This window comes from Bos taurus, chromosome X (genome assembly GCF_002263795.3).
Source record: "Bos taurus isolate L1 Dominette 01449 registration number 42190680 breed Hereford chromosome X, ARS-UCD2.0, whole genome shotgun sequence".
Lineage (NCBI taxonomy): Eukaryota > Metazoa > Chordata > Mammalia > Artiodactyla > Bovidae > Bos > Bos taurus.
In genome coordinates this window covers 87312641-87326580 of record NC_037357.1, presented here as the reverse complement: position 1 = coordinate 87326580, position 13940 = coordinate 87312641, and the positions used below count along the sequence as shown (strand labels likewise).

The 13940-nt window shown below is 46.6% G+C and overlaps 1 protein-coding gene across 4 annotated transcripts in view; it reads right to left on the bottom strand.

The window, feature by feature from the left end:
• Positions 1–2242: 2242 nt before the first annotated feature.
• The window catches only part of PPP1R3F (protein phosphatase 1 regulatory subunit 3F), a 16413-nt gene continuing 4715 nt past the window's right edge, over positions 2243–13940 (bottom strand). For 2 of the 4 annotated variants that reach the window (XM_024987938.2, XM_005228119.5), the window contains exons 2-4: positions 7700–7752; positions 7403–7482; positions 2244–4015 (exon numbers count right to left, since the gene is read on the bottom strand). In XM_024987938.2, coding sequence (XP_024843706.1) covers positions 2717–4015; positions 7403–7482; positions 7700–7733 — 1413 coding nt within the window. In that variant the 5' untranslated portion in view covers positions 7734–7752 and the 3' untranslated portion in view covers positions 2244–2716. Of the gene's footprint in view, positions 4016–7402; positions 7486–7699; positions 7753–13940 lie in introns of all 4 variants that reach the window. The other 2 variants (NM_001193144.1, XM_024987937.2) reach the window with 2 other exon arrangements.

Here is a 13940-nt window from a genome sequence, read left to right as displayed (position 1 = left end):
GTCCCACATCTATTTTCTAATATCTCATTAATATTTTTTTTACTCAGAAGGTTTTAGTATCAAGGTTATATAAGTCCCATAAAGTGAATTAGAAATGCTCCCTCTTTTTCTACAATCTAGAATTGCTTTTATAAAATTGGAATTATTATTGTAATTATTACACATTATTATTATTCCTCAGAGCATTTCACCACTGAAGCCATCTGAGTCAGTTTTGGCAAATTATATGTCTGCGAGTGATTTGTCCATTTTACCTAGTTTTTCAGCCCAATTGGCATAAAGTTTCTTTTTTGGACACTGAGCAAATTATCACATCAGTGGAAGGCCAAGGGCACATGTCTAAACTTTGATACTTAACAAAGTCAGAGTATCCTCATTAAAAGGTGAAATATGAGTGTGCTCATTAAAAGGTGAAATATGAGTGTGTTGAAAGAATCCTCCTGCCAACACAAGAGACACAGGTTTGATCCCTGGGTTGGGAAGATCCCCTGGAGAAGGAAATGGCAGCCCACTGCAGTTTTCTTGCCTGGAAAATCTCATAGTCAGAGGAGCCTGGCAGGCTACAGTCAATGGGGTCACAAAGAGTCAGACATGATTGAAGTGACTTAGCACACACAGCTGTTTTCTTGGCAGAGAAACTTGGGTAAACTCTGAGAGATGGTGAGGGACAGGTAATCCTGGTGTGCTGCTGTCCATGGGGTCACAAAGAGTCAGACACAACTTACGAACTGAACAACAAGCTGTTTTCTACTTCCTGACCTCAGCAATGCTATTCCCTCTGACGGGACTACCCTCTCTTCCCTTCATCACCTGGTGGATTCCTTCTTGTTTTGTAGGGGAGAAGGAGGGTTGTTGTTAGTTTTGTTTGTTTTTTTTGTGTGCCAAGCGGCTTATGGGATCTTAGTTCCCTGACCAGGGATGGAACCTCGGCTGTGGCAGTGAAAGCACCAAACCACTGAACTGCCAGGGACTTCCCATTTCTTGTTTTTCAAAATGCAGCTCAGGCACCACATCCTCCAAGAAGGCTTTAAGAGTCCCTACACTGGACTGAGCACCTGTCCTAGGGCCCCCACAGCTCACTGGATCCATTGCTGCTAATGCTCTAACCACACTGTGGTACTAACCCCCTCTGTGTCTGTCTCTCCCACTAGACCATGGGCCCTTTCCTCTACGTCCTAGAGTAGAGCACACATCAACACTTGTGGAGCTGAAATGAGCTGTAACCACTGAATTATCAGCTAAGTTCTCTAGCCACGTCTCTGTATTTCCCCACATACATTTGTTTGTTCACTTATTTCTTTCAAAATGTATTTATTGAACACTTACTATGTGCCAGGTACTGTTCTAGAAGAGTGGCCAGTGGGGAAAGAGGAAAACTTACAAGAGTGTGGTATCCTGGAAACCAAGTGAAGAAAGGATTTCAAGGTTGAGTTGATGGCCCACTGTGTCAAATACTGTCAATCAATTAAGTCTGATTAGGTCTGAGATGACTGTCAATAGCATAATGTGAGTATCATCAGTGTCTTCAGCACTTTTGCTGAAGTGGCTAGGCAAAAAAAATCCAATTGGGGCTGTTTCAGAAAAGCATTGGAGCCCTGGAGGAGAAGGACTAAAGAAAGATGACATAAAGTTTTGCTATGAAGGCAAGTAAATAAATTTATGGTGTTTTATTTTGCTATATAGAGTTTTTCATTTGCATGCAGTATATACATCTATCCTTCCTTTCAAAGATTCTGGGTTTCCAGTTTTGAGTTAGAATGCAATGTCTTGGACAGCAACTCAACTATGACACATTAAGTCCTCTGTCCTTTCTGAAGCCATCCCAATCCTGAGGGCAGAGGGCTCTCCCTGTGTGTCAAAGGCTGTTTTTGTTTTTCACTAACCTCAAAACCTTGTGGCTGATTCACAACCAATATCCCCTCATCCACAGCTGGCCACATGTCATAGAGTCATATGTGTGACATCAAACACTCATGTGGCCACCATTCTTCCTCCACCCCTGGCAGAAGGTGGAAAAGACCAAAGGATCTGCCCCCACTCCCGCAAGACCACCAGACTACATTTTAGTACCATAGGTGAGATGACAAAGATCCTCAAGGACATACTGAAGCAGCAGCAGCAGGTATGACCACATCCCACCCCACCCATCCACCCCCACCCACTCTCCACCATGGTCCTTCCACAGAACATGGCCACCCTGCACATTTAGGCCCAAAGAGGAAAACACTGCACAACAAGACACATTGTTTCTCATAGAGTTCTATTGCGGCGTATAATAATAGGTACTCTATATAAATTAAATTAAAAATAAAGCTCCAGCAGGTTGCACAGGTTGGCTGTTAATAAATACATCTCTGGGTAATTGTGCCCCAAGACCAGCTCATGACCACTCTCCCTCAACCAGAGAATTATACAAAAATAAATACAGGCTTGAGGGTGGGGTGGGAGGGGAGGACATGCCCAATTCCATTCTGCAAGTTCTTACACCATCCCCGCATGCCACTTCTCTCCACTGGTATCACCACAGGGAACCCCGTGCTCACTGGAGAGCTGAGGGACAAAGAGGTCTCTCTCCAGTCAAGTATTCTCAGAAGCAAAGGACTGTTCACTGAACAGACCACACAACCCATCTGAACCCTCTGGGGGGGGGGGTGATGCAGGGGCTGCCCCTCCCCAGAGAGGGGAAACCTGTTATTGCTCATCTCACAAGCAGCTCCTACAAGAACCAGACCAGAGAGAGGCACAGTGCAAGCACCAGGAGGGACATACCATTGTTCAGAGCCACAGGGACCACCACCAGCACAGCTAGGACCCCCAGAGTCTGGGTCAGGGGTCCCCAGAGCTGGGGAGGCAATACACACATGCTTTCTGCAGGGTCTGCTAGGGTAGGAGACCTCTTTGGGGGTTCAAGGCTTGGGCCTGAACCCCCTTCATCCTGGGGGCTTACATGGGGCCTGGCCAGGCTGGAAGGACAGACTTCAGTCCCTAAGGGACCAAGGAGGGAGAGATCTTGCCGCCCCTGCAGGACCAGAGCAGCTGGCTCCTGGCCAGATATAGAAATCAGCCTGTCTGCCAACTCAGTGGTAAACTCCATCTGGGCTTCTGTGGCACCTGAGGACCCAGTCACCCCAGATATCATCCTACTCACATGCAAAGAGTCAGAGTCCTTGCTCGTCCCCTTCTCTGGAGCCCCACTGAATTGACCCTCTATACCCAGAGCCACAGGGCTGTTACATCCAGAACCCTCCGCCCATGGGAGCCACACATCTCCCATAGTGGATACCAAAGAAGGGGCCCCCGAGAGGATTTCTGGAGGTGATTCCTTAGGGGTGTCCCCTTCTGGGCTGGAGGGTATGATGGAGAGCCCCTCTTCCCCCTCCCCCTCCTCATCAGGGTCCTCGGTGTCCTTGATGAGCTCCACACCACGTCCCAGCCGGGCATAGTGCAGCGTGATCTCCTCAGCCAGGGCACTGTTCAGGGCCCGCTCAGGGCCAGGCCACTTCAAGATCAGGTCGCGGTCTGTGAGTATGCCCAGGGGATGGCTGGGGGACACCCCTCCATCTATGGACCCCTCCCCACCACCTCCCGCCCCACCAGCAGCCACGGCAGCCCGCAGGCGGCTCAGGTGGGACTGGTAGAGCTGCTCCAGCTCCTGGTCGATGGTGTCCTCTCCAAGCAGCTCCTCCAACCCACTCACAACCTCCAGCCCCCCGGGAGGCTTGTCCATGACAGCTCCCACTACGGGCTCCTTTCGGCCCCTTCCATTCTCGCTGGATACTTCCCACGTGGCCTCCATCTGTCGCTGGCTCGGTTCCAGGAGAGGCCCAGCTGCCCCCTCACTTGCATCAGGCCCAGAGGCCTGGTCCCGGGGAGAGCGACCCAGGGCGCAGAGAGAAGAAGAGAGGGGAATCCTGATGGCCGGTGCCTGGGGAACCTCTGTGAAAGTCACAGGCGGGCTGCTTCTGGTGACATCACCTTCCTCTGGGGGTCTGCCAGTCACTGTAACTTCAGAAACCTGGAAACCATGGTGGGAGGTGGGAGCAGAGAGAAAGGGAAGGGAATGAAGAGGCAGGGGAGGCAGGGAAACAAGCAGAGACAATGAGAACTGGTGACAGCCTGCACCCAGCCCCACAAGTGTTTCCAGATGAAAACTCCTTAAAGAACTATAATTTCCTTAACTCCAAAGAGTATGCCTATATTAAAATAGATGGAATAAAAGGGGACTTCCTGCAGATCATAAAGCTGAGCAATTCAGTGGGCACCAATATTTGATGAACAACTATCAGTAAAAACTATTGGTTGACCTCCAAAACATATCCAGGACATCCATATGAATTCATATATTTTCTCTTTAAAAAAAAATTGTATTTCCTAGCACTGTCTTTTGACAAGGCCTAGAAACAATGACCAGTCTAGTAGCAACAAGCATTCCTAGCTCCCAGATCTTGGTTTCTAAATACCATTCTCCACTAAAAGGAATCAGGGATCCTGAAATAAATGACTGTTTTTCAAGTATGGGGCAGGAAAAGTACAAGATGAGGTTGTGACATATTGACATACCAGAATGTAAGAAAGTGCTCAAAGAATGTTGGGGATGTGTCAAAACAAGTCTGGAGCCAATGAAAATAAATTCCCACTGGCCAGAGACAGTTCAACTTAAGCAGTTAAATTTATTATCAAAATAAATAAATAGGTTCAATGGGTTGAAACTCATCAAATATGTTTAAAATTCATGAGTTAATAATATCACCCCAAAACTTAAATCCCTAACTGGTCACCTTTGGTGTTCATTTCTTCTGAAAACTGGTAAATGAAAGGGAAAATTTTAAATATTTATCCAGCTTTCTATACAAACTATATATATCCTCAGTGTATATATGCTCAAGGTAGCCAAATAGTTGATGAGAGAAAGCTTTTCTTTAGAGAAGAATTTCAGCTAATAAATAAAATGGAAATAGAAGTAAACAGAATTGATTCTATTTGAATTACTTTAATAACAGATTTAATAAATGTATTTAATAAAAATTAATAGTTTAATAAATTAATTAAACCTAATATTAGATCAAATAAAATAGAATAAATTAATAAAAATTAAGTAGAAATGTGTTTCCACGTGGATGCAATCAGCCAAATCCAGACTGTGGGAAACTCTATAGGACAAACAAGTCTTCGTCAACAAACAATTTTACAACTGTAAAATAGATTTAAAATTCTAAAAAGACTCATCAACCAAATGCAATGTGTTGACCTTGTTTGAACCCTAAAACACTTACAATATAAGGAAATTTGAACACTGACCAAATATTTGGTAATACTAAGGAATTACTGTTAATCTTCTGAGGGGGAATGATGTATTGTGGGGTTTTTTTTTTTTTTTTTTTTGAGTGCTTAATTTTCTGAAATACAAACTGAAGTATTTGTGGATGACATAATGTCTAAATCTTCTCCAAAATAATTTCATAGGGAAGGCGAGAAGAAGGGGTGGGTGGAGTATAGAAAAAGTAGGAATGGATGTGCTAAAATTTGTTGAAGCTGGGTGATAAGTATATGTGGGTTCCTTATACTGCTGCTGCTGCTGCTAAGTCACCTCAGTCGTGTCCGACTCTGTGTGACCCCATAGACGGCAGCCCACCAGGCTCCCCCATCCCTGGGATTCTCCAGGCAAGAACACTGGAGTGGGTTGCCATTTCCTTCTCCAATGCATGAAGTGAAAAGTGAAAGGGAAGTCGCTCAGTCGTGTCCGACTCTTAGCGACCCCACGGACTGCAGCCTACCAGGCTCCTCCATCCATGGGATTTTCCAGGCAAGAGTACTGGAGTGGGGTGCCATCACCTTATCCGTTCCTTATACTAGTTTCCTTATTATTATTATTATTATTATTATTTTGGCTGCTCCTATGGCATGCAGAGGAGAAGGCAATGGCATCCCACTCCAGTACTCTTGCTTGGAGAATCCCATGGACGGAGGAGCCTGTTGGGCTGCAGTCCATGGGGTTGCTAAGAGTCGGACACGACTGAGCGACTTCAATTTCACTTTTCACTTTCATGCATTGGAGAAGGAAATGGCAACCCGCCCCGGTGTTCTTGCCTGGAGAATCCCAGGGACGGGGGAGCCTGGTGGGCTGCCGTCTATGGGGTCGCACAGAGTCGGACATGACTGAAGTGACTTAGCATAGCATGGCATGCAGAATCTTAATTTCACCGACCAGGGATCAAACCCACACCCTGTGCAGTGGAAGCATGGAATCCTAACCACTGGACTGCCAGGGAATTCCTGGTTGCTTTACTTTGATACGCTTGAAAATCTTTGTATTAAAAAGTTAACACACACACACACACACTTACATCTCTAGAATCTCTCTCTCTCCCTGCCAGCACCAGCATCATTCACCTGGACCACTGCAGTAACCTCCTCTTCCTAAGGGTCCCCCAGCTTCTGCCCTCAACCCCACGGTCTATTTTCCTCAAAGCAGCCAGAGGGAACCAGCTAAACCCTAAGTCAGATCACAGCCCCACTCTGTTCCCCTGCCATTTAGAGTAAAAGCCAGAGTCCTCTCCACAGCCCATGAGGTCCCACACAATCTGTCCTCCCCAACCTCCCCCACCTCACCTCCTGCCGCTCCCCTGCACTCACTCTGCCCCTCTGCACTGACCTCCTTGCTGCTCCTCACACATATTAGCCACAGCCCCGGTTGGGGACTTTGCACTAGCCTGAGATGTTCTTCCCTTAGTTATCCACATGCCTCACTATTTCACTTTCTTCAGCTCTTCACTCAAATCTCACTGACCACTAAGGCCTTCCCTGGCCACCCAATCTGAAGTTGCAAACATCTCCCCTCCTCTAAACCCCCCTCCCACACACACACCAACATACTCTCTCTCTTTATCCCTTTATTTTTTTCCTTAGCACTCATCATCTAAAATACCATATTTTTAAAATTTGTTTTTTAATTGGTAAAATACCATACATTTTAACTACTACTTTGTTTTATTATGTCTCACTCCACTAAAATGTAAGTAAGCCCCATGAAGACAGTGTTTTTGGTCATTACTGTGTAACCAGTGTCCATAACAGTGCTTGGCACAGAGCAAGCACTCAATAAATATTTGCTAAGCAAATGACATTTCTATAAGCCCAAATAACTGCATTCTACTGTTCTGCCACCAAGTTCTGACTTGGGGGTCTCCCCCAACTCAGTGGACATTAGTTTGAGCAAAATCCGAGAGATAGTGAAGGACAGGGAAGCCCGGTGTGCTGCAGTCCATGGGGTCTCAAAGAGTCGGACACCACTTAGCGACTAAACAGCAACAAACTTCTACCTAGGGTTGACCCAGAGCAAGTCAGCCCCCACCACCCAGCCTCTCATTGGGCCGTTCATCCAGAGGCTGCCAGGTCTGCTTACCTGAAGTGTCATCTGGGGCCATGGACGGAGAGGTGTGGGGGCCACCAAGGGACCCACTGTCTCCTGGACATCAGGACGCTCTGCTGGAAAGAGGAGGACAGCGTTGGGGCCAGGCAAGTATATGAACTGGCCTGGTTTGATTAAGAAAATATATGCTTCTAGCCAGTTGTCAGATTTGCCTCTGAAGCTTTCTGTGACAATCTAAGGCAGAGGGTGCCTCTTAATTTATGGAGAAAGAAGAGAAAGATAGAAATAGTAAATATAAGCTAAAACTCCCACAGCCTGCCAATTGCTTACCCACAGCAGGGGTATTATCGTCCGCACTCTTCATCTTCAGCTCTTCGTTAGGCCTGTGGGGCGGAGGAGAGAATGCATGGATCTGATGCCCTGAAAGGCCAGTTCTGCCACCTACCGGCACTTTCTGAGCCTCTCTGCTGGGCCACCCTCACCTGATAGCTGCAGTTTCTCTTCTGCTGTCTCTCTCTATCCTCTGGTCATAAAGTCTACACACTCACTGTAGAAAACTGACGAAATACAGGAACGTGTAAAGAAGCAGGAGGAAAGTCATGCATCAGCCAGAGGCAACCACCATTACTGTTCTGGAAAATTTCATTCCACACATTCTACGAATCATTTAGATTCTACAGGCATAATTTTGCAGCTGGTTTTGTCCACTTAACAGTAAGAAGCAGAATTATATACTTTTGTAACCATCTGAAATGGCTGTTTACTGCTCCTATCACATGGGCTGACCTTAATGTACATAGCCATTCCCTTCCTACTGGGCAGCTAGGTTATTTCTTTCATCTTGCTCTGGCAAAGCAGACTTCAGCAGACATCATTGCTACTGCTAAGTCACTTTAGTCGTGTCCGACTCTGTGCGACCCCGTAGACCGCAGCCCACCAGGCTCCCGTCCCTGGGATTCTCCAGGCAAGAATACTGGAGTGGGTTGCCAGGACATAGCTTTGGATTATTTCTCTAGGGTATATTTCTGGCTGTGGAGGAAACCATCTTTTCCAAGAAATGGCAAGTGAGGACTGTGGGGCACAGGAAACAGCAACAGGAAGGAAGGAAGCAAATGGAAAACAGGAAGGTCAGAAGAAAAGGCAGTTATTTGAGGTTGCAGAGGCCTAGGTCCCTCTGCCAACCCTCCACCCACTGCTGTATCAGCCTGGCAGGATACTTAAACTTCCTGAACCTCACCCTCCTCATCTTAAAACGGAGCACAGAGGAGCCAGGATGTATACACCAAACACAGAGCAGTCATGGGAAATGAGGACTTCAAGCCAGACACCAGGGCCTGGCACAGAGCAGGGGCTGAATAGATATTTTTTTGGTCTTTTCCTCCTTTGCCAGGCAAGTCTGACCCCAAGGTCTGAGTAGCAGAAACCAAGTGTATTTCACCCAGTCCCTACCACAAGTGAGGGCATGAGGATCATGCGGAAATCATTGTTCTCATGAGTATCAGCTGTTTCCAATGAGGGAACCATTAACTAAAATCATACGGAGATCTGAGAAGAGCTGAAGCAATAGCTCAGGGCTTTTTTCTTTCTAAGAAGTACAGTATGATATTGACACTTCCGGAAGTGGTTGCAACTTTTTTGAAAACATATAATCAATTATCTTCACAATTACCTACAGAAACAGAATTATCACTAGCTGACCTGAATATAGTGCTTACTATGGTACTTCGTAGCATAGCTTCACATAGCTTCACATGTATTCACTTAATTCTCATGAGAACCCTATGAGATACTTTTATTCTTTTGAAGTAGACAGTATTATCCTTATCTTACAGATGATGAAACAGAAGCCAAGTAAACAGCTCAGTCATGCAGTGAAGATAGAAACATAGGCCTTTCAGCTCCTAAGTCTGTGCTCTCAACCAACAAACTGATGAGGGAGGCTGGGATCTTACCACAGCCCCATCTCCAATCCTTTCCAGAGTAGATAGGAAGCAGCAATAATGGACAAGATCCCTCCCTCCATCTTCATTCAAGCTTTGCTTTCGATCTGCCTTTTGCCCACACTGTCATTCCCAGTTTCCCTGCCTTTGTGGGACATGTGGCTAGAAGACCACCAGACACAGAAATGGCTGAAAGAACTGCTTTTTATTAGCACCCTTGGGGAGGGTGCTAATATAAAGCTTGAACAATGCACATGGATCTAGAGTCTGGAAGATCCAGAAAGGACCATCTGTCCTTCTCCACAGACTGGGGCTCACATCTCCCAGAATCAGAGACTACAGGGCATGGAGTGGGTGACTTTAGGAGCTCAGCCATCATCTCCTGTACTTCATGGATGAGAATGGGGGATTTGGAGCAAACTGGCTTGGTCCTGCACCAGTCCCTTGAGTAGGCTGAAAATCCAGGTCTTTGGATTTGTGGCCCAACACAAATTCTGCTGACTTCTTTGGCTAATGTAGTCCTTCATTAAAGAAAATGTCATCTTTCCAGGGTCTTCTCAAGCATCCTTAAGACCCACAAACAGAGAGGCAACCCTCCTTCCAGGGCAGGACTAAGCCAGCCTTCCCCTGCCATCTGGCCCAGTGCATGTACACAACAATCAGACTTCTAAAAGCCACTCCAGAGCCTTGGGTATATATGAGAGATAAGAGGGGGAACACAGGATGCAGCAAACAGCAAGGAAAGAACTCCACGGTCCATTTGAAGGAAGAGAGAGAAGAAAAACAAAGACATAACAATCCTTCTGCCCCTAGAACATCTCTTCCACAGCCAGGGAAGGTGAGAAGAGGGGGGACATCCAAAAACTGGGTCAAGCAATTCAGCCAATCCCAAGATCCACGAAGTCAGCAGAAGTACACAGTTCATTCTCCCTTCCTCTGACGTCAAAGAAATGAAAGCAGGAGGCACAAACATCGTTCTCCTCCTCCACCGTGGACCCTTTTCACTGATACACTTAAGTCATGTGAAAACCTTCATATCTATCCTTCTAAGCAATACCCTTCCTTTTGCAGAAACTGTTTGCAAATGCAGAAACTGAGGCTCAAGGAACTCTCTATACACACTAACTACTAACTACACACCACTCTGATAACATCCAAAGAGGGTTCCATTTTGAAGACAGTTTGAAACTTTGGGCCTTAAAAAAAAAAAAAAAAAAAAACACTATCCTTGAACTGTCTTTCACAGTAAATATTTGGAGGCAGCTAGGATTTCAATCAAAAGGAGGATAGTAAAAGAAATGGGAGTACAAATGTATACTGACTCAATAATCGGTAACAGAGAAGAGGGGTTCTTAGAAAACTGGAGAGGGAGATTAAGAACAAAACTGTACCTCCAGTGTGCTTGCTAATTTTTGAGAAGGAAACCTGCCCTTTTGGCACCAACCCCACACATGCCACATGGTATCACCTTAAGGGTTATGAGCAGTCACAAGCGGGAGCACACAGATCAGGGGGCATCTTGGGTGCTCTTCTGGGTGCTCTCCTGACAGCTAGTCAAGACAGTGTGGCCTAGAAGGGGCCATGTCAGGCCTGCACGCCTGTCTCCTGGGCCTGAGAAGTCTTCCTGCCATCAGGAGACTCAGTGGCCTCTGACCTGATGGCAGCTGAGACTGGGGGTGGGGTTTCTGAAAGAGCTGCTGGGGACCCCAGCCTAGGCCAGCCAAGACAGAACAAAAAAAGTGCATCGTCACAGTGAGTGAGCAAGTGATGGCTGACAACCCCTGTGGACAACCATGGAGAAGAGCAAAGCAGACTTTTAGGGATGTCACATCACTGCCGCCACCACCCAAGTCCTCTGAGAGCACCCCCAACACTCGTGTTTTCAAAGAACCTGGCCAGCCCAAAGTGGGTCATGCAATGAAACCCAAAGGGAAACTCAGCAGACCCCAGCTCCCATGCAGTCAGCCCAAAGATAATGCTGACTCTCCAAGGGGACAGGTGGCTTTGGAAACTTGCCCAAGATACTTGGAATCCCAGTTACCCTGAGCCATCTGCTTTCTGAAAAGAATGGGGTTTGAAGGAGGCTGAGAAAGCCAAGTTATGTGGGGCACTGCTTTGCCTTCCCCAGCTGTGTGTGTCAGTTCTGGAACTTACGGACAACCCAATAGGGTGGAGGGAGGAAGCTCAGCAGTTTATTGTGCTATGAGTTTCTGTTAAAGCAATGCCTCTATTCACTTCGCAGTGACCCACAGTGAGATACATTTTACATCATAACCCAGTACACGCTCATACATGTGTAAATATATAGACATATACCTGAAAACCAGTTGTTCTTTGAACACTTACCTTTACTACATGTTGTGATGCACTCATTATTTTCTATGCTGTTTTTTAATGTTTGTTGGAATCGAGTAAACTGATCTCACATCTCAATAAAGGGTCATGACATGTAGTTTTGAATAACCCCAGCTCTACCACCTACCAGCTGTGTGACCTAGAGCAAGTTATTTAACCTCTCTGTGCCTCAGTTTCCTCATTGTGAAGAGGGTGTAATAGTAATACCTACCTCAGAGAGCTGTTTGGCAGATTGAGGAAATATTTTGAAATTGCCTTTAAAGTGCTTAACCAACAGTACTCCCCTCCAAATTCCCACTAAAAGAAACTGAGGCTCTAAAGAGGAAGGAAACTTGCCCAGCTGGTAAGACCCATCACCCAGCCTGGCACAGCAGTTGAGAACTGGGGTGCCAGAGCAGGAGCTCCCAGCTCAGATCCCAGCTGTACCATTTTCATAAAATGTGGCCTCAGGCCCACATCCTTGACCATGATGCCCTACTAGTTTTCCATGGAATAAAAGAGGATCACTTTCCCACTAAAATCCTCACTTTCTAGACAACTAAGATGACCCCTGGCCCATCCTGTTTCAACTTTGATTGTTCTGATGTCCCAACTGCTAACTCGGATAGCAAGTCAGGTCCCCATTCATTCGCCTACAGGTACACCTAAAAATCATGGAGGCCTTACTGTGCATCAGCCCAGGGACAGACCCTGGAGACAAAATGGTGAGCAAATCCGACTAGGAGGCTTACAATTCAGTGTGCAGGAATATATCAAAAAAAGATACTCACACTCATTCTTTCAACAAACATTTATTGAGCACCTGTTAAGTGCCAGGCACTGTGACAGGCCCTGTGGGAATACAGTGGTGAACAAAAGCAGACCATGTCCCTACCCCTCACGGAGCTTACAGTCTAGCAGGGCAGAAAGGGTCATCCAATAATCCCCTAATGAACGTCTCACTACAAACTGAGGCCAGGGCCTTCAGAAAAGGAAAGAATGCCCTAGAACAAGGGGCCTTGGCCCAGACTACAGGATCAGAGAGGGCTTAGGATGCTTAGAAGAAAAATGAGCAATGGAGGGGTTGGGGAGTAAGGGGCTGCTCAGGACTCTATGGAAGAGGTGATGGAGTCAATCTTGAATGAGGAGAGTTTGAGGCATCTTTGGGACATCAGCCAAGTAGAGGTACTGAGTTAATATATATGAGGCTGAAGAAAAGAGCAGAGAGAAAGAGAAGAGCCAGAGTTCAGAGGAAATGCAGCAGAGGGTGGTCCCAAGGCAAGGAAAGAAAGTATTTTAAATAGGAGTGTTCAACCACTTCAAGAAAACAAAAACACCCCTTTGGAATCTGGTAGATGCAGGGGCAGGAGTGGAGAGGTGTAGGTACCTCTTCAGAGACGGGTCAACAGTGAAGGGGAGAAGGGTGACTGGGTGCTAGCCAGGAGCAGCATGGACAGAAGTAAGGTCAAATGACATATGGTTAAGACAGTAGAGACGCTGGCATGTATAAAGGCCAATAGAGAGGCTCAGCCAAGGAGGGCAGTGAAAAGCTGCCAGAAGAGAAAGTGTAACTGATTATGTCAGGTTCTGGAGCAAGGTGCGGAAAAATGGAACACAGAGTGTAAGCAGGGGACTGGCCTAAGGGAGGAAACACAAAGGTGGGAAATCAGTTTGCAGGCTTGGGGGCTACAAGTCGTAGGGAGTTCCACTCTTATGGTTTCTACTTGTTTTTTTGAAGCAGGAAGTCTGAAGGTAAAGAACATTCAAAAGAGTCACTTTAGGGACAAGACAAGAGTGGCTCAGAATAAAGTAGGACTGCCAGGCAAGGTGGAAAGTGATCCTGGATCTGTGGAAATGCTCATCTGCTCTGCTATATGACAGTCTCTATCAGGGCTTGCCTGCTTGGCTGATCAGTGCTATAAAAAGACCTGGGCCTGAGGTCACTGGGACGGACAGGCTTCCAGGAGGGGAATTGAAGGATCAAAATGAGGAGCTGCAAGGGGCACAGGACCAACATTCTTGGTGAGGGAAACAGCAGGGACAAAGGCTCTGAGGCAGGAAAGGGCAAAGCACCTTGCAAAGACCCCAGTGATAGAAGCTCAGAAGGCAAAGGATGGTGTGAGGTGAAACAAGTAGACCTGGAGGCCAGACTGGGGGAGAAGGCAGGAGGTGCTCAAAGGACATGCTGAGGCCTTCCTTGTCTTTATTTTTAAGAGGAACAGGACACTTCCCAAGGGTGTAAGCCGAGGCAGACCTGGAAGACTCTCCTCCCCACACCGGCCCTGGGATTCTGGACT